The sequence below is a fragment of the Oculina patagonica genome, chromosome 5 (assembly GCF_052425735.1).
Source record: "Oculina patagonica isolate OP01 chromosome 5, crgOcupat, whole genome shotgun sequence".
Lineage (NCBI taxonomy): Eukaryota > Metazoa > Cnidaria > Anthozoa > Scleractinia > Oculinidae > Oculina > Oculina patagonica.
This window is the reverse complement of record NC_135762.1, coordinates 22,805,517-22,825,906: the sequence shown is the minus strand read 5'-3', so window position 1 is coordinate 22,825,906 and position 20,390 is coordinate 22,805,517. Positions and strand designations below refer to the sequence as shown.

Below are 20,390 nucleotides of genomic sequence, written 5' to 3'. Positions count from 1 at the left end.
TGAACTGAAAAGAGGTTTTATCAATAAAGCAGAACCTCGTAATTCAAGATTAGATAGTGTGTACCGGTCGTAAAATTAGTACTTTCCCGCCAAAACTAAACTTGAGCGCGCTTGCCAATTGCGCGATGTTTTCCGACAAGTGCTGAAACATTCACCTTTAACAATTAAATAGAGTCGGAGATCCCAAATTTTTCTCTAAATTCTGAATTTGTACAATAAATAAATAATCGAACCTTTTTGATACGCTTCGGCGGCATATCAGGCTCGTTTGGTCTCGCCAAAATACGAACCATGGCTCGACCAAACTCGCCTGATGTGCCGCAGAAGCGTACCAAAAAGGTACGATTAGGTATAAAAATCATTCATTACTGACGTCGTAGCCTTGCTGACATCCGTGTTACTGTGTTGTCTGTAGTGCAACGTCTCTTTCGCGGCGATTAAACGAGTGCGCGACGAGCCCTTTACGAGAGATGTGTATTTTTTCAGGGTAGTGAACATCAAGGGGTAGTTAAACTTCCCGAACCTAGATCTCCGACCTGAAGGTCAACCCAAACCCTTAATACAACAGCAGTCAATTATATTTGTCACAAACGGTTGGCACAATAAGGCATGTTTAATATTCAATTTACCATTTAAAAAAGCTGGGATCTACAGTATTCTTCATGAGCTATTATTCAGGTTCACGAAAGATAATATTTCAAATTGACATCAGTTTCTGGGATCGGCATGAGTAGTAAATTATAAAACGCGAGTAAAACTAAACCAGCAATTGACATTAAAAGCAAAAAAAAAAAACTTAATAAATGAACTATAAATAGGGCTCTTATGCTGCTATATTACAAGGAAGATAGAATGACGACGATTCAAAACTGGGTAGAAAGCATAACAAGTTAATTCATTTATTAAAGCTAGTTTTATTATCTCCTGGCTACTGTTTCTTCTTCTTGCGGCCACGGCCGTCAGGCGTCCCATCAGCTTTTCTCTTCTTTTCGTCCTTGCTCGGTGTCTGTGCCTGTGAAAAAAAAAATTATCATGTAAACTATTAGTCCAGTCCCTGAACTCTCTCTTCCACGCGCCCTTTATAGGGGTTGAACCCAGGCGCGCGAAGAGAGAGTCCAGGATAACTTGCATGCGCATGCTCAGAACGAACCAATCAGAAGCGAGGAGTGTGACGTCACTTGCTTGGGACGCGCGCGCTAGGTTAAAACTGGCTCGCTCAAATGACGAATACAAATACGCGACCGAGCGCGCGAATAAATGCAAGAAAAAAACTGTGCTCAATTGCATCCAAAACCAATTCAATAAACAGCTACAAAATACTTGGAATAGTTGACGGATAGCGATTTTTGTTTTGGCCGTTAGCTTTTAGCAGACACTGACTGCCAAGCTAGGCTTTTAAAAGTTATTTCGGTGATCCTGCTTTAGTACACGGTCGCGTAGTTGAACTCGTCATCTGTGCGCGCGCGTTTTCTAAAGTGCTGCCAAATATGGTTTTTCCCCCAATTTTGGGGGGAAAACTGGCGCATGCGCATGCAAGTTATCCTGGACTCTCTTCGCGCGCCTGGGTTCAGCCCCTATAAAAGGCGCACGGAAGAGAGAGCTCAGGGACTGGACTAGTAAACTATTAAAACATCCCGCACTCGAGAGGGAGAACGGTTAAAAAATATACGTATAAAATTCTCACTAAGTGAGTTTTAAGTGCCTAAAAAAATTTTAAAGTTCCAGACGTTTCGGGCTTAGCCCTTCATCAGTCGAGAGAGAACGGTTACGCTGAATCGTGCGTGGTGTATCGTACAAGTGCAACTCCCCGATGCTTTGATTTTCCAAATGTTTCAGCCAGTCAAAAAGCCAACAACTGCAATTCATTGGCCAATTCGACTTGACCCGTGTCCGATAACAGATTCGATTTTTGATTGGTAGACTGAATGAAGGGGAACCAACATTAAGGTGGCATACAGAAGTCAAAGCGAAAACGTAAGCGACGTTTTACTTTTTGTACTTTTATACCAGCGGTATTAAACTGAACTTGTCACGACGTGTTGTCGAGGCATAGAAGTTGTCATCTGCGAGAATCTGGCCTACTCCGATCCGGCAAAACTTCACACCCAACTGGCACAAAAACCATTAATAAATTTATCAGTGCTAATGTAAAAATCTGACAAGGGCCCCGTTGACCCTAATACGTTTTCATAAGTATCGTTTTTTTATTCAAGAAAAATTTTAGTCCACACTACCATTTTCATGTGCTCTAAAAACGATTGGTGCCTGACTTTACACGTGCGTGAAAACGCAGTAAACAACGACTTATTAGTGTACTTCAAATCCGAGCGGTGACGTACCTTTGGTGTCCCTCCGGCAGACTTCCCTCGCTTCTTCCTTTCTGCCTTTTCTTTCTCTTCAAGCTCCATCATTTCTCTTTCGATCAACGTAATCAGCGTGTTACAACGCCGTTGAAGTTCCTGCAACAAACACCAAAGAGCATTAAAAATGTGTTCCCTGTTTTGTGGATGATATTCATCTCGATGATGACTTAATGAAATTAATGAAATACTTACTGAAAAGTTTGACCTTTTCGAAAAATTGATTAGACATTTTAATATGGGGAGGGGGGCAAAATTATCGTTATAGGTGAGCTTTGTTTGTTACTTCCGGCATAATGGTCACCACAGTTTTGTAATTTGAAATTCTAGGGATTGCTTGCAAGCCATTTTCCCGATCAGATTATGAAGAAATACTAAGTAAATGAATACACACCCTCAAGTTAAACCTTTCACTACAAGAGTCGACAATCAAAAATTTAAATATCATCCAACTTTGAAACCTGTAGACCAAACCCTGGTGCGTGACCATTCTAAGAAACGGCTTTTAAAGTTGCAAGTGATAATGTTGGTTTTTCATCATGCTTTAAAACACAAACAAGAATTTTATTTTAAATCTAGGCGCTCTAAGAAGTGAAATCGTCACCTGGGCTGTCCTGGATTTGAGAAACCAGTCAAACCGGAATTGCGGTGCACTCCTACACGCCATCCTTAGTTCTTCATAGACGTTCTCCTTGTCAAACCCGAGTTTGTGCAGCATGCAGATCTGAGGATAAAAATGACGATGTTCAGGTTTATTATATGGTTCGTTTCCTGAGACAGCTGTTTTGCGCTTTTCTGAGCTTCTGTATGCTAGAGTTTTAACTAAACAATGTCGGAACTAAAACGTCGGTATGCAAAAGTGTAACGAACAATAAATGATTCCTGTACGTTTTAATTCTTGGTACATCTCTTGGCCGTCCTAAGCAAAACAGTAAATGAATGCGATCGCATCAGAAAACGATAGGTGTCGATTAGAAAGAAAAATTCCTTCAATAATAATTTCCGTTAAGTATGGGAATTTTTGGCACTCACCAAGAAGCGATCTTCTTCTTCCGTGTAGTTCTTTCCTTTGTTTGTTCCGTACGCGATCCTCATCTGGTGGAATGGAGAGCGATAACGAGCCATCTGTAAAACAAATGCAAGCCTGAGTCCGAGAATTTTTATAAAAGGAGGCAAGCGTGGCCGAGTGGTTTAGAGCGCTGGTGTTGTAATCCGGAGGTCACCGGTTCGAGGCCTGCCCTTGCCACTACCTGGATTTGTTTCTCGGTTGTCCCGAGTTCAAATCCTCGACCACGCTTTGTATATAGCCAACTGGTCTGCCTCCTGCCAGTTGGGATTTTTAACCCTGTTATGTTCATTTATAAATTATTTGTTTCCTCTGTTTCAGTGGCATGCCTGTAAACTAGCTATTTCGTTGAGATATGAAGCTAAGTGCATGACCACTATAAACACATATTTATTTTTATTATTTTTTTTTTTATTATCACTTTTAAAAGTTGTAAGGCAACACTTTATGAGCGGTCAAACGCTGTGCGCACTAGTACTTCCGGTTTTTGTCGCCCAGCCCTAAATTCTGTAATAATTTGAAGCGTAATGTGCATCATGGCTGACCAAAATACAAGGAGAGTAACTGGCGGATAACATTATTAACTATTCTCGACGCTGAATTTTAATTATCTGTCTTGATTATTGGCTCTAGTACAGAGGATTGCATTAAATTGTGACAAATTTGTATTTGCATTTCTGTAGCAGCAATTTTTGGCGGGAAATGTAGACGCGACTTACCTTTTGACGTCACAACTTTGGGCGAAAACACAAGTGCATCCGCGCGCCCTCTTTGTTAAAAGGCGACTTATTTTCCATGTTTTAAAAACATTGTAATCGTACCTTAGCCTCCAGTGCCTTCTTTATACTGATCCTTCGTTGAATCTTGGCTTCTCCTCGTTCAATCTGCGCCATAATCTTCTCGATATCCGTCATTTCGTCTTTTCGTTCCCAGAAGACAGCAGAGTAAGCCCGTACTTCCTCAGGTGTCTTGCCTTCAACATCCTGACAGATGTTATCCAAGTCATCACGACCGTACTTCTCACAAGCCTTGATAAACTGATTGAACTCACGCTTGGACCAGTTCGTAAAGCCCTAGATTAAAACAAAACGAAGGAATTGTGAAACAAAAGGTAAAGAATAACCTTTTTTCGGCTTTTTATTGAAAGCAAAAACACAAGTGATGGGGTGTACTCATTTTTTCCCGCGCTTGGCAACGCCAACATGTTTCCTGCGTTTAATTTGACAGCAGCTACGTGTTTCCCGCGCTTGGAACCTGTTTCAAGTTTTCCCGCGCTTGGTACCGATTGCACGTTTTCCCGCGCTTGCAACAGGATAAGTCCTGATTGGTTTACTATACTCCAGGTGAAGCGATTATTTATTGGTTCAAAAAAGACAAACAGCAAAGCTAAACAACAAATATACCTCTTGTAGTAGTTGTTCTTTCTCGGCGGTTTCCTCCTCGTTGAGCGGTTCAGACTCGTCTATTAACCTCTGTTCTTCTTTCTGCCTGTCAGCTCCCTGAGGGTCTTCAGGGTCCCTCGGAACCTGGCCAAACCAAAAAGGGCTTTATGTAATACAGCAACAACGCAAACGACACATAACAGGGTCTTAGATGTCACTAGGAACTGGGACAAGAAAAGGGAACTTGCACGAGGGTCACAAGGTGTCTACTCGTGAGGGACCTACTTACCTTGTAGCCGATGCTCTTCCTGTAGGCATAGATCTCTTTGTCCAGCAGTTCAAACAGCCTGGGTGGGAAGAATTGGTAATCTTGTACGTTGGGCTGCTTGGGAGGTCGAGGAGCCTAAAACAGAAAAAGCAGAATCTTTTAAAGTACCCTTTGCATTTAAAACTAAAGGAACAGTGCCGCTGTAAATATTCTTATAAAGAAATTTCCCGCCCTTGCATGGCGCGCAGCGGACAGGTTAACTGTGATTGGACGATTTGAATATTAAGACGCACGTTCATTGGCTGACAGTCTGGCAGTCTGTGTGCAGAGGCGAAAACAAGGTTCGTCTTGTTTTAGTTAAAAGCTTTGCAGTTAATCTTGATTTATGGTTTGTAGAAAAATTCGTCACCACAAGTCTCACCTTTGGTGCTTTAGGTTCGCTAACTCTCAGCATCTCTCTGAAGTAGGCATCCACAGCATAGTTAGCCTTACGTTCTCTCTTAGGAGGCTCAATCCAACGCGGGAGACCACCAGTCTGAATTATACCAAATAAATTTACATCAACATCGTCAATTTATCACATAGTTAAAGCGGTAAAAGGGAGCATAGGGAAGGGCAGGCACTGTGGAGCCAAGCGGGGCTTCAAGCCCCCCCCCCCCCACTTTTCAATGAAATTTACTTGTAATTTAACATTTCTGTGCTAAAGAACACGGTAATTTTTACCATCTCTCCCTAAAGACGTTGAGCTTTTCAGTACTCCCCCACCCCTCCACCCTACAAAAAGAACGGGTGAGGCGTGCGCGTTACGGAACAATAATATTGAAACCTTTGCATAAATTTTTCATGTTAGTTGTTCGTAATCCATCTGAACCTTCCATAATTTTTACTATCCACGTTCATTTATGGCTCATAATCACTTTTTAGCATTTTTTGTACCTTAATTAACTATTAATCCTAGGATTCACTTGATCTGTACTCTGTAAAAATGATTCTAAATAGCGTGAAAATCTTCAACTTTTCTACTTCTTTCCCCCCCCCCTTGCTGAACAGTTATTCTGAGGGTTTCTTCAAGAATTTTTAACTCAGCCCCGCCTTAAGTAGCTCTTAAACATTCCTCACCTTACGCTTCTCTTTGTAGTCTTCTCCCTCAAAATGAAAGATGCTTTCTGTTGGTGCATCCATGGCAAGTTCTTTCCCCCCCTTGCTGAACAGTTATTCTGAGGGTTTCTTCAAGAATTTTTAACTCAGCCCCGCCTTAAGTAGCTCTTAAACATTCCTCACCTTACGCTTCTCTTTGTAGTCTTCTCCCTCAAAATGAAAGATGCTTTCTGTTGGTGCATCCATGGCAAGTTTCCTTAAAGAGCCCTCTCCAAACTGCTTCATCTTCTCAGCCAACTCGGCAGTCTAACAACAAAAACATAACCAAGCTCAAATTCAAAATTCTCGTCACTTATTACTATACAATTCTTCTATGTTAGTTCTGAGAGTTTGGTGCTGATGATTGTCTTTATTCCCATTACCTATCTGCTTGTCACAGTACTGATACTGTAAGGAGAAATTTGATTTTGGTCACTCTCTTATTGTTAAACTTCTTACCTTCTTCTCTCCTTTCTTCATGATGGCATCAATGTCTTCATCTGTGATTTCTTCATCTTTTGAAGCAAACACTTCATCTGCACCATGTCGGATCATGCTTAACATTTCATCTTTGCTGACCTTAAGGCTGGGATCAACAAGGCGTCCTGGATACAAACATTAACTTTGACAATTAACTTTATATCAAACCATCTTTGGAGAAATCTTTCTGATTATTTGCGATGATTAATTGTGCCAAGCTTAATTTGCTTCCAAAATAGATCTGCACAGGAGAGGGGAGAGGGGAGAAGGGAGAGGGGAAAGGGGAGAGGGAGGAAGGGGCGGGGAGAGGGGCGATTGGCAAGGGGACAGGGGAGACCGCCGCCTGGTTAGCTCAGTTGGTAGAGCGCCTGACTGCTGTGCGGGAGGTCATGGGTTCGAACCCCAGACCGGACCAACACTCAGGGTCTTAAAATAACTGAGGAGAATGTGCTGCCTTTGTAATTACATCTGCAAATGGTTAGACATTCTAGTCTTCTCGGAAAAGGACAATAAACCGTAGGTCCCGTCTCCTGTATCTTCAGTCTTATAACAGGGGACGTTAAAGAACCCACACACTATTCGCAAAGAGTAGGGCACGAAGCTCCCGGTGTTGTGGTCTGGCCTTGTGTAGTAAATTACAGTATGTGCACAGCGCATTTGAACATATATATATGAAAAATGCGCTATATAAATACATTATCATTATAATTATTAGAAGATGGAAGATGGGAGAGGGGCAATGAGCAAGGGGAAAGGCGAAATGGGTGAGAGGAGAAGAGGGAAGAGGGATGATGGGGCAGGGAAGAAGGAAACTCATGAAGAGAGTTGTCTTGCCTTGTTGGATGACAATGGCATCAAGTCTGAGTTTCATTTCTGCTCGTTCCACAATTCTTTCCTCCACTGTGCTCTCTGTGATGAACCTGAACACATGGACCTGTTTCTTCTGACCAATACGATGGGCACGATCCTGGACATCAACAACAGAGGCCATTAGACTACATGTAGTTCAACTGAAAGTTCCCCATAACTCATAAAGCAATATGGGGGAGGGGGCACTCCATTCTTCAATAACCCCCAAAACAAATTAGATGGCATTATTTTGTGTTAGTGTAATAGACTCTATTGTGATTTCATATTTGGGCCTTTGCTGTGGGCACTTCCAACTTGATTTTCTTTGTATTCAAAGTCCCCTTAAGTTCAGCAAATGCATTTACCTCTAAAAAGACACTTGCTTAATGTTTTATGGTACATACCAATACACTCTGCATAATATCACGTGGATGACAAAAAGGAAAACCCTCAAAATAGTCAGTGAAACAAGTAACTGTTTTTGACAAGTTGTGAGTGTATCGAATTTATGAGTTCGAGTTAGAAATTTCGAGTTCGAGTTAGAAATTTCGAGTTCGAGTAATGGGGTAACATTTCCCAGTTGGTCACGCATAGTATCGCCCTTATCACCAAATGAAAGCTAACCGCAAGCAAATAGGAGTGGAACTAACCGCAAGCAAATAGGAGTGGAGCTAACCGCAAGCAAACCAGAGTGGAGCTAACCGCAAGCAACTCGAACTCGATATTTTAACTCGAACTCGATATTTTAACTCGAACTCGAAATTCTAACTCGAAATCGAACTCATGAAATGGACAGACCCCTTTTTTGAAACACTTGTAAAGTTTTTTATTTTTATTATTTGAATAGGGACGATTCCAAGAGGAGTAGATTGAGTAGCTAGCCACCCCCTAGATCCACCAAAAAGTTATAAAAAAAAGCACATGAAAAAATAAAAAATAATAAGGACAATGTTATTCTGCAAAACTTTAACTCAAATTAAAATATTTGATAACATCCACGTCCTCTTCCCTATTAGAAACCCACGGCTAAAATAAAATAGTAAACAAAATATTTGCTAACAGCCACCCCCCTTTAAGAAATGCAAAAGCACTCGAAAGTGTTTGAAAAAGTTATCAATCCATCGCAGATGCAATCAGTTGCTTAACAACTTCAAAACAAAAACTACAGGCTTGTGTCCATTCTTAGAGACTGGAATTTGCCATTGACTGATACTAATTCCTTCAACTGTAAATAGTCAACTAAAATGCATGCTTTAACATACCATAGCTTGAAGATCAACTTGTGGATTCCAATCACTGTCATACAAAATAACAATATCTGCTGTAGCAAGGTTGATTCCGAGACCACCTGCTCTGGTACTCAACATGAAAACAAACTTTTCACTGTTTGGCATGTTGAATGCATTGATCGATGCCTGTCTCTCCTCGTGAGGTGTCTGTCCGTCCAGGCGGCAGTACTCAAATCCTTTCCACAGACAGTAATCTTCCAGGATGTCCAACACTCTTGTCATCTGAGAGAAAATCAAAACTCGAGAGCCTTCTTGTTGGAGCCGGACAAGCAGCTTGTCCAGTACACGCAGCTTACCACTGTTGTCTACAAGATGTTGATCGGTGGTGTAAGGAGGACCTGTGGAAAAATAGCAATCTGTCAGAGCTGTTTCTTGTACTGGGGGACCATACTGCTGCTGCTCAATTTGCATTTCCGAGCATGACAAACTATAAGGTGCTGTAAATCTATGTTCCAGCTTAGTGGTCCATGAGGCCAGCACTTACATTGTATCTTCCATTTCAGTGGCATTTCATGACTACTAGGAGTATTTCTAATCCCACCCCCACCCCCCTGGAAGGAATGCTTGTCCATCGCAAGAGTTTCCACAGCATATTTGCCAGTACCCATTTATACACCTGCATGGAGAGAGGCACTGTGAGAGTAATGTGTCTTGCCCAAGAACACAACACAGTGACTCCACCCAGGACTCAAACCCAAACTAGTCCACACTGGGTCCATTGTGCTGACTATTATGCCACTCTCTAAAGCATGAAGTAACCTGGAACATATTCCTCTGAATGGGATGCTAGGCTGCCAACTACTGGTTACCTATCTCCCTAGCATTTATTTAGATCACCAACAGCAACCATCATTTTACAGAATACAGTGTACCTTATTACATGAAAATTTCGCGACACGTTAATTTCGCGATTTTGAGGTGTGCATATTTCGCGACACTTAAATTTCGCGATTTTGCTAGAATTTTGTATTTTGAATCACTTTAATTTCGCGTTTTTGAGTAAGACACAATTTACATTTCCTTAGCAATATTATATTACATGCCCTTGAATTAAAAAAACGACTTCATAAAAGGAACAAAGACGCCAAAATTAACAAAAACGCAAGGGCGGGACTAAATCTTGGCAACAACTGAGCAGTTCTCACAATGTCTTCAAATTGTTCTTGAGTCAATTGACGATAACATCAATCTACATTGAAAATTCCTTCCTTTAGTGGTACTAAACTTATTCTTTCTTGATCACTGAGATATGTGAGTCACTCAATTTTCGCGTCATATTATGTTCGCGACACTTATTGTTCGCGTAACTATAATTTCGCGATTTTTTTAGAATTGCGAAAATCGCGAAATTAACGTGTCGCGAAAATTTCATGTAATAAGGTATGTTAAAATGTACAAATTGATACTACCTCTTGCATCCATCCTTGAAGCATGACAAATTTAACGCGTAGTTCTACTTTCAAAACCTCAACCGTTTTGACTGTTTACGTGTCACTTTTGATCAATGAAATGTTTGCTGACAGGTCGCGAAATTGACAATGTTTTGGTGCCATGCGATCATGTTTTCTTCACAAACTATCAACATATTTAAGATTTGCCCGCTCACTTTGATGGAAGTTTGCTTGGAAAATATTATCACAATTGAGTGGAGAAAAGTTGACAAGTTTGGAAAGAATTATCGTCCAGGAGTCGCTTAAGGGCACGATTTTCAATGCTTGATTCATTTGTCTGAAGTGACACGTAACCGTTAACGTTTTAAAAGTAGTAGATAAAATATGAGCGGGAGATCTGTATGGGCGGTTACAATGGCGAGCCGATTGGCGAGCCATTGTAAACGCCCATACAGATCGGATGCGAATATTTTATTCTACTTGTGAAATGAAAACAATAAATTGAATGCAAAGTATTGTTATGCCAATCAGTAGAGATCTGTATCAAAAGTTAATGAATACGAATTAGCTGAGCAGGAGTTTGTATCAAAAGTTAATTCTATTGTTTGATTTGTATTGGGGTTTACAGTTGTGTACATGTGATCTGAAGAGTGTGCTGGGATTGGTTTGCACCCTCATTAATAATAAATGAATTTTACAAGTAAAACTACGCGCTAAATTTGTCATGCTTCATGGATGAATGCAAATGGTAGTATTCCTCAGAATATTGTTTACTAAAACATTGTTGTTCATACCTGGTTCAGCCCCATCAAACAAATAAGGGTGGTTTGTGCACTTTCGAAGCTGCATAAGAATGTTCAGGAGTCGCATCTTGTCTGATTTGCCGGCTCCATTAACAACATCAATGTCCTTCATGAGGATTTTTGTGTACCTTCATGATCAAGTAAAACACACTCGTAAGGTAGGGCCATGTAACAAAAAGCTAAATTTGATGATGATGCTAATGATGCATCTGAGTGCAAAATCATAGGAAAGGTGACAAATACTCCAAGTGGTAGTAATGCTACAGTGCCCTCTTTCCAAATCCCCAGGGGGTACTCTGGGGAATTTTGGGTGGGCATAAGTGAAGAAGAGCTATGTCCAGGATTGAATGCAACTAGAAATTTGTGAAAATTATGATTTTTCCCTGTGTTCTTACAAAAACTACGAAAATTAGGAAAAATTTTGAGTGTCCAAACAATCCCAGCCTGAGGGGCCTTGCAAAAACTGGGAAAATTAAGATTTTTACAAAATTAAAAGAAAATGCATTATACATCTTGTTCAACAGCTGCTACATTACTTGTAGGACTAAGATACAGTGGAACCCCGATATAACTATCCTCGATATAACGATATTCCCGGTATAACAATGAATATTCTATGTCCCAGCAAAAGTTACAATAAAATGTATGGGACAGAACCCTGATATAACGATCTTCGAAATAACGATATTTCCCGATATAACGATTAGAATTTAGCGGGCCGAACGCAAAATCTTTCCCAATATAACAATATTATCAGTACAGAGTCACAATTTAAGCAAAACATTGAATTTAATCCAATAACCTAACGGTAATCGAGTTATCTCTTACGTTTCTGAAAACAGCTTTTCATGATGATGTACAAAAATGATACTGTATTCTTAACCTTTTATCCAATTAAAGAAGTATATCTTAGGTGTACCCCGATATAACAATATTTTTGGTTATTTTACGGCCATATCATTACCGTAGTTATTCAGTTATAAGGCGCACTCGGTTATAAGACGCACCCCAAACTTGGCAACATTGTTATGCTAAGTTTACAAACTGAAAATTCTCAGAAAACACTCGGTTATAAGACGCACCATGAGTTGGAGAGTTGAAAAGATGCAATGATCAATTTAAGGACAGTTTTTTCTTACAAAATTTGAATGTTTGAATGTTGTTCATACTCCTTGGCACAATCTTCGAGTAAAAAGCTAACATTTCCTGCTAAAAAAGACGTAAATCCACTTGAGCAAAACATCTTTCCATCGTTCATGCTTCGAACGTAGCTGCTTAGTAACCTGGCAGATGTGTAGTTACCAGTGACCACTGAGTTTGTAGCTTGGTTACCAAGTTCTCAAGCATGCTTCGTATCGCTACGAACTTTGTTTATCGAGTGTTTTTCAAAGATTCTTAAGCTTTTTTGGTGTTTTCCTTGTCTTCTAAAGTCATTTTCCACTTTCCACGCTTAGAAAGGTTTGTTACAAATGAGTATGCTTGGTTTTCTTTGTCTACTTTCCACAAAATGCTGGCATATACTGGTGTTACTTAAACTCGTTTTATATCCGCGATAAAAAACTTTGCGTTTAAACTTAAGATGTTTCTTATCTCTTTTTAATACATTAAAAGTCAATAAACAACATTAAGTGTTTTCATGTTTCTTGTTTTAACTGTAAGCTCCGGTAAAATGGCGGTCATAAGATTTTGTTGGGCGAAAATACTCGGCTATAAGACGCACCCTAATTTTGGCATGAACTTCCCACAGAAAAACAGATTTTTCCCGAAAAAACTGTGCGCCTTATAACCGAATAACTACGGTATATCGGGAATTTCGATATAACGATTCCTCAACAAAACGATATAATTTTACCGTTCCCTTGACATATTGTTATATTGGGGTTCCACTAATTTAGTGAAATTGTTCAGGGAACTTACCACATTCTTTGCATCTTAGTGAGACCTACATAAATCTTTGTCTCTTTTTTTGGTAAAAGTCTTGTTTCAACATCGGCCTTGAGACGACGCAGAAGGAATGGCCGTAGAACCTAAGAAAAAATAGAAAGGAATAATGTTAGCTTTAGATTTTTGGGATACTAATCACTCTCTAGCCTGATTTATTTTAACTACCCCCATGTACATGTATCACTACAGGTACAAAGTAAAAGTACAGTTTTTTTTATGAGTTTACCGGGCCAACAACCTGACACTTAACCCCGCTTCTAGCATGAAATGGTTATGAGTGTTGCTACTCCACCAGGGGGGGGGGGGGGGGGAACTTGCATATGAAAGGCAGGGATACTCCTCGTCTCGCTAAGGAGTGTAAATTTTGTTTTTTTGGTCTCGTTAAGGGTGTTTGTTTTGGGAATAATGCCAATAATTTTAGCTATAATAGTCTCATATAGAGCTGAACAAGAAGAAATATACAATTATAAATTCTATTCATATATCTTTTAGGGGTCAAGAAAACCTTGAGCCACACCCAGATTGGTCTCTTTTAGGGTTTCTTTTCAAAATTTCTGATGAGCATCCCCGCCCCTTTCACATAGGAGTCCCCCTGGGCTACTTCACCTCGTAAGGGATGCTAACCAAAAACACCATACATTAGAAGCATGCATGCCCCAACAACACCTTAGGAAGGTGGGGCCTTAAAATGTTTGACACCCAATTTTCAGACCTTGACTGAAAGCACACCTGTGATGGCACATCATAGTGTACTACTTACCGAGTGAAGACGATCCACCAGCTGTTTTTCTTCAACAAGAGTGTTGGTGTTGAACCAAGCGTCAAAATCCTGCAAGAAAATTCAAACACTGCATGGATATCCAAGGCCAATTGAAGACAAGTTTCAAAATACAACAAATTCTAAAATGTACAGTTAACTCTCTATAGTCAAGAGTTGGCCAATAGTTGGTCGACACTCGGCCGATAATTGACCAAGTGTCTGCGGACTATTGGTTGAATGAGTGACTCTCAACCGATATGTCAGTCCACTATCGGCCAAGCGTCGGACATGACTACCTACAGTTAACATGATCTGGCAACTTACATCAGCTGAGCTAAAAACATCAGGCAGCAGGAAGTTAAGTAGTGACCACAATTCATGAAGATTGTTCTGCAATGGAGTCCCTGTCAGCAGCAAACGATTTGCTGACCTGAGTTCTCGTACAATTTCAGAAAGCTAGAAACAAAACAATAGACAATAATTAATCAAATAAAATTCACTAGACAGCAGGACAACTGGATACAACCCTCCAAGTTTACTTTTTTCCTTAGTGGCCATTTGGCCACCAACTACTCAAGTTTTGGTCGCCAGTGAAAAATTTTAATCACCAAATTAAGCTAATGCTTTCAATCATTCCTCTCAATTTTAGTCGCCAGGCTGGCGAACTTGGTCCAAATTTAGTCGCCAGCTCCAAAATTTTAGTCGCCATAGCGACTAAAATGGTCTTAACTTGGAGGGTTGTGGATATTCAAAAAAAATTACGTTACCTTAGATTTCTCATTCTTGATCCTGTGCGCCTCATCAATGATAATATATCTCCAGGCAAACTTCTTAAATACAGCCTTCTCTCTTAGAACCATCTCATACGATGTAACACAAGTGTCCCACTCTCCTGGAAGCATAGTGTCACGGATAAAGGCTGCCTACAAATACACAAGAAATTATTACAGCTTTTGAGTTTTGTGCTTTATTTGGCATAAATTAAAGTAATAATTCTGTACATAGACAGAATAAATAGATGGATAATCATACGAGAGAATAAATTGAAATACAAATGGATTAATGGACAGTCAGATGGCTAGGATCAACAAAGAATAACAGGACAGACGGACGGACAGACAGACAGACGGACAGGCAGATGGGACAGATGCAAAAAAAAGAACGAAAATTAAAGCCTACTTAGTAATAAAATAAATAGGAATAAATTTGCAGTGGCACGTCCACAGAGTAGCTCTTCATCCAGTGTTTCCAGATCGAATTGGAAGTTAATAAATAAATAAATAAATAAATAAATAAATATATGTTTATAGTGGTCATGCACTTAGCTTCATATCTCAATGAGATACCTAGTTTACAGGCATGCCACTGAAAAAGAAGAAACAAATAATTTTAAATGAACATGACAAGGTTAAAAATCCCAACTGGCAGGAGGCAGACCAGTTGGCTATTTACAAAGCGTGGTCGAGGATTTGAACTCGGGACAACCGAGAAACAAATCCAGCTAGTGGCAAGGGCAGGTCTTGAACTGGCGACCTCCGGATTACAATACCAGCGCCCTAAACCACTCGGCCACGCTTGCCTCCTTTTAATTTATAATAATTGTTGCTTTTTGATAAGAAAAGTTATCAGGGGTCAATTCAATAAAACATTTACAAGTGTAATTTACAAGTGTAGCTATTGTTTTAGAGGTTGAAAACAAAAGCTACACTTGTAAATGTTCTATTGAATTGACCCCAGGTTAAAACCATGAGTGCCAGAAATGCTTCTAGAATGTTGTGTTGACACCATCGGCCTTTACTTACTCTTTGTTCTTGAGTGCCAATAAGACAGACAGCCCTTATGGTCGGACACCATCTGTTGAACTCCGACATCCAGTTGGCTAACGTGGACTTTGGCACGATTACGAGATGAGGACCTCCGATTTCTCTAAAGTGCTTCATGTAACCCAACAAAGAAATTGTCTGAAGAGTCTTACCAAGACCCTGTTGTGGAAAGCCAACAAAACAAGAACACGGTTTAATTTCGCAGTGTGTATGAGAACCATTTTAAAGCTCCAGACCCCAGGGGGGGTACTCCGGCTGGTAAATGATGGGTATGATCGAATGGAGGCAAAACTCAGGACCCCAAAAAATCACTAAGTCTTCCGACATAAACCAAAAAAATCCCTGGACCAAAAATAACCCCCCAAAAAATCCCTTGTCAAATTACCCCTAAATTGCCAGGAGGGGCAATAATATAACACAAAGAAAATCATTAAAAATTGAACGCTTGTGTTTGTTTATTCATCATACCATAAATACGCCAAGGTAGTTTGTTTTTAATACCCCAAAAAATCCCCTATTTAAATCAAGTCACCCAAAAAAATACTTGCCTAATTTTCCAACCCAAAAAAATCCCGGAATCAAAAATTTCAAACCCAAAAAATCCTTCGATCATCCCCGTCATTTCCAAGCTGGAGTACCCCCCTGGGCTCCAGACTGTAAAGGTGTTTAAAATGTTATTGAATTACTCTTAGTAAGATTATTCCTGTTTACCCAAGGGGTATTCAGGGAACAATGAAAATTAAAGATAGCTCTTTCTTGGGCGAAATAAACCAGCAGTTGGAATACTTGCAATGACTTGACCTGCAGGGATGTACATTTTGTGGTTCAAGTTTACCCTTAGTACAATTTGGTATTTTCTTTGTTTGATATTCATTTTCATATAATACCAGCCCTCCAAGTCACCATGGCGACCAAAATTTTGGAGCTTGCGACTAAATTGAAACCGAAGTAGCCAGCCTGGCGACTATAACTGAGAAGAAGGATTGCAAGCAGGAGCTTAATTTAGTGACTAAAATTTTTCACTGACGACCAAACTTGAGCAGTGGGTGGCCAAATGGCCACTAAGGAAAAAATAAACTTGGAGGGTTGAATACCATGTGCCAGAATTTAAAAAAAAAAAACAATATCCACTGTTACCATTTCATCAGCCAAAATTCCATTGATTCCATTCTCAAACAGAGAAATCAGCCAATTGAGACCTCTCAGCTGATAATCTCTCATTTCCCCATTCTTGATATCTAGAGAGAGAGAGAGAAATAAATTAGGTCATAACATTATTGAACTAAGTACACCAGACACAATCTCAAAAAATGTAAATTAAACGAACAGCTAAGTACATACATGCGCATTTATTTCCTAGCAGTGTTCTCCCTAGGCATTTTAGGCCAGGAGGACCGCCTAGCTTGATTCAAAGGAAAATCATTGCCGCCTGGCTAAAAATTAATGATGAAATACAATGTAACCTTATGTTGAAAACTGGAACTGGGAATTCCCTTCCATAAACAAATAAGAAATCACTTAATGAAGTCAATAAAACTGGCTGTTTTTTTTAAAATGAGTTTTCTCACGATCATACAATTATAAAAGTGATTAATTACCCTCGCATCAATATGTTCAATCCTGTGATGCATTCATTTTGTTGGTCGGCTGCTATCTTCATCAAAGTGTCATAGGGACATAACAGCAATTTAAGGTGTCGTATGTGGGATACTAAAGAAATGCCCGTGTTCGAGGAAAGAATAGTGAACTCAGTCGACTCAGGTTGCTCGTAACAGAAACAAAAAGCTTCTTAAAGCCTAATGCAAGGTAAATAAGTTCATTTCTTACCCTGGAAAAGAGACAGAAAACGTGGGGGAACAAGTTTCACAAATTTGATTTTGACATTTAAAAATCACTGTCAGAATACCCCCTGGCCTTCACAAAATCCTAGGGAGAACGCTGCCTAGACATAATGCATTCATTGCTTTAATGTTCAAATGAGGCCATATTCTTGGATACTGAATAAGAAACATGACAGCACAAATAAGATTAGTAAGTAGCATCCTTCTTATTCATTTTTAAAAAAAATAAAGAATCACTTACAGTGAGGGTTCTGATCAAAGTGAACAACGGAGGTCTGTGCATGCTTATTTTGACTTATCAACTCCTCATCTTCCTCTTGTTCTGTACGCCGATGACGATGACTACAAACAAGAAAAAATGTCAGCATAATAATTACCAAACTAGCACTTACTAGCACCCAAGTCTCATGATAAAACTCTTGTGCAATTGTGCCCATGTACAAGACCATTTTTTCAGAGGAGCTTGAAGAGGTACATGTAAAATGGGAACTGGGATTTGGGCAAATTTTCACTCAGTGAATAAAATTTTTACATAAAACTTACTCTCCACAATCTGATAACTTTCTACTTCTGCTTGGAAACTGTGGTGCCTTTATTTTTAAAGGACTTGTTGGTTGTTTCTTGGACCTGGTGGTGTTCATGAAATGAGCAAAGATCTCTGTTCGTTTCAACAGGTAATTGAACCTTGTGGCTTTATCCCGTGCCTATGAAACAAAAGAAATGTACTGAGTACAGTTGAATCCCCATAACTCAAACCCCCAATAACTTGAACCCCCCACTAACTCAAACTTTTTATTAGCCCCTTTAGGTCATTTTCTTACTAATTGTATTCTGGATAGCTCGAACTCCCGTTAATTCGAACCTTTTTCGATTTCACTTAAGGTTTGAGTTACCAGGATTCAACTGTAGTTTGACAACTTGAGTTCTATATTACATGTTTTATTTACTTGATGCATTTGTAGTAGGTCCCTGTACTATATTTTAACCAGCAAAATAAAGTAAGAGGAGAAGGTCACCAATGAAAATGAAGTAAAACTGTAGTTCTTCATTTGTGTGTCTATTTTATTGAACCTTACTCTTTCTACATTCAAAAGGGGGGAGGAAAAAGTAAGATAGTGATTATTAGAGGCAGAGTTATATTCTATTTTTTATCTGTAATTAAGTTTTAAAGGTCCACATCACCCTAGGCTCCATCTTTATAGACCTTTTTTTCAAAAAAAGTAAGTAAGTAAGGCTGGCTGCGGCCTGGGTACCACAGGTGACTTATTTTGTCTCTGGGCGACTTGTATAATTTTGCTATCTGAAAGCTTGTAGAACTGGGCACTCAAGACTTTTACTGAGCCTTTGGGCACCTTGCATTATTCTAGAGCACAGCTTTGATTAGAGGGGCATCTAGTTCATATTTCAGATAGAAACTTTTACAGTACACACAATAATTCTTTTTTGTCTTCCATATGTGTAGCTTTCATAGTTGAAATCAATTTACAAAAATGTTGCTATTTAGCAGTGCCTACCAATTTCTCTTCATAATCCTCTGATGCTGCCTGGAATGACACAGATGGTCCTTTGGGGGTGGGGGCTTTCTCTTCAGCTTCATCACCAGACTAACCAAAGAAAGCAGATAAAGCACTCGTTTAGCTATATTCTGTACAAGTACAGGGTTTTCAAAACAAGCTGGCAACTGCCGGAGTTCCGCTGGCTACATGATTACATAGTGCTGGTAACTCTGGTCAAAGCAATCAGCTTGCGTTGCGACAAACAAGTCACATATTGCCATAGCTGCCTACTCTTTCAGTTGCTGATGCCTATTTCAAAACATTTTGAAACCCTTGACTAGTAACATGAAGCAAGCATTTCTTATTAAATTCCTGAGGAAGGGGTACTTGTCAAAGTTTTTGGGGTGTGCACCATTTCAGTGAAAGTACCAGATCCAGTGCTTATTTCTCCTTGTGGCATCACGGGGTTATGACAAATTAATTCCAGAATAGGAATAGAACTCAGAAGAGAAAGAGGCTTTCCTAAATGTAAATAAAATCATTGCAGTATTGTTGTTGACAGATGGTTTCCCATTAAAACACTGATAGTGAATAAGTTCTAACAAAAAGCAAGTCTGGGATAGTGTAGGGATTTTCGGTGCCTAATCTAGTATGGGTTGCAAAATCAGCTGAATATGGTCTGGTAGGGAAGGGTTTCATTCCCGCGGACACCTCCACCCAAAATGTACGGGTGCCCCCCCTCGGGGGGGGGGCATCACAAATTTTTCAAATGTGCAGTGATGAGAATAGATGAAGTCATCAACTAAGGGATGCTGTCTTAACATAAAAGGGTCAATGAACTTATATTAAAATTATTTATACAAAGGAAGAAAGCTAATTTTCGATCTTTTAGGATCGCATTTGAATGAGTTTTACAATTTCCGGGCGTCTTCTTCAATCAACAATAAACTGAACGTGAAGCGAAGGTATAACAACGTTGTTCCTACGCAATAATGGCATTTTTAAACGGAAAGTGCTACAATCGAGGTTATTAATGCCCAGTAAAAGCATTTTGTACTGTTAGACTGAGTTTATACAAAGAAAACTGATATTTTTGTTCAGCCTGTCAAAATCTGATTTGGAAACATTCCTTTAATTTAGTTTGGAGCATAATTTCGAAGCGTTTTATGTTCACAGAATAAAAAAATCATCTTATTGCATGTTTTACTGTCATAAAAGTAATAGATATTGTCAACTGCAGATAAATAGAACAACAACGACATGAAATGCACATGGCTCTCCATTAATTGTTTCGCGCTCAATCTGCAATTCACGAGAGCTGAAATCCGCGAATTGTACATAAGCCTCGACAAAATCTACAGCTAAAATAGACTATTCATTTAGTTATACCTCTTCAGGTGTCGTGCTTTCGCTACTTGACGATTCTCCGTCTTCGTAAGGCATATTTTTCGTGGAGCAGAAAAATGATCCTTCACTGATAAAAGCCGGGAAGACGATTTTG

General features: G+C 39.6%; 1 protein-coding gene across 1 annotated transcript; it reads right to left on the bottom strand.

Annotated features, from left to right (window-relative positions):
• Positions 1-594: 594 nt before the first annotated feature.
• On the bottom strand, positions 595-20,389 carry LOC144653354 (SWI/SNF-related matrix-associated actin-dependent regulator of chromatin subfamily A member 5-like). The gene is made up of 23 exons (XM_078513332.1): positions 20,279-20,389; positions 18,908-18,997; positions 17,937-18,097; positions 17,635-17,735; positions 16,690-16,790; positions 15,532-15,711; positions 14,497-14,652; positions 14,054-14,185; positions 13,730-13,798; positions 12,943-13,052; positions 11,017-11,153; positions 8,805-9,169; positions 7,528-7,660; positions 6,673-6,818; positions 6,358-6,480; positions 5,498-5,611; positions 5,098-5,211; positions 4,830-4,952; positions 4,248-4,499; positions 3,393-3,485; positions 2,965-3,084; positions 2,340-2,459; positions 595-1,012 (listed from the first exon to the last, which is right to left on the bottom strand). Exons 1-23 carry the CDS (start codon positions 20,330-20,332, stop codon positions 929-931), a joined length of 3,078 nt encoding a protein of 1,025 aa, XP_078369458.1. The 5' UTR covers positions 20,333-20,389; the 3' UTR covers positions 595-928.
• Between the last annotated feature and the right edge of the window lies 1 nt (position 20,390).

Excerpts from the sequence above, each read along its gene's own strand:
- LOC144653354 (XM_078513332.1), bottom strand. The coding sequence starts at position 20,332 with ATGCCTTACGAAGACGGAGAATCGTCAAGTAGCGAAAGCACGACACCT. Across the intron at positions 18,098-18,907 it reads AGGATTATGAAGAGAAATTG|GCACGGGATAAAGCCACAAG; the intron begins GTAGGCACTGCT and ends TTTGTTTCATAG. Across the intron at positions 13,053-13,729 it reads TGGTGGATCGTCTTCACTCG|GTTCTACGGCCATTCCTTCT; the intron begins GTAAGTAGTACA and ends ATTTTTTCTTAG.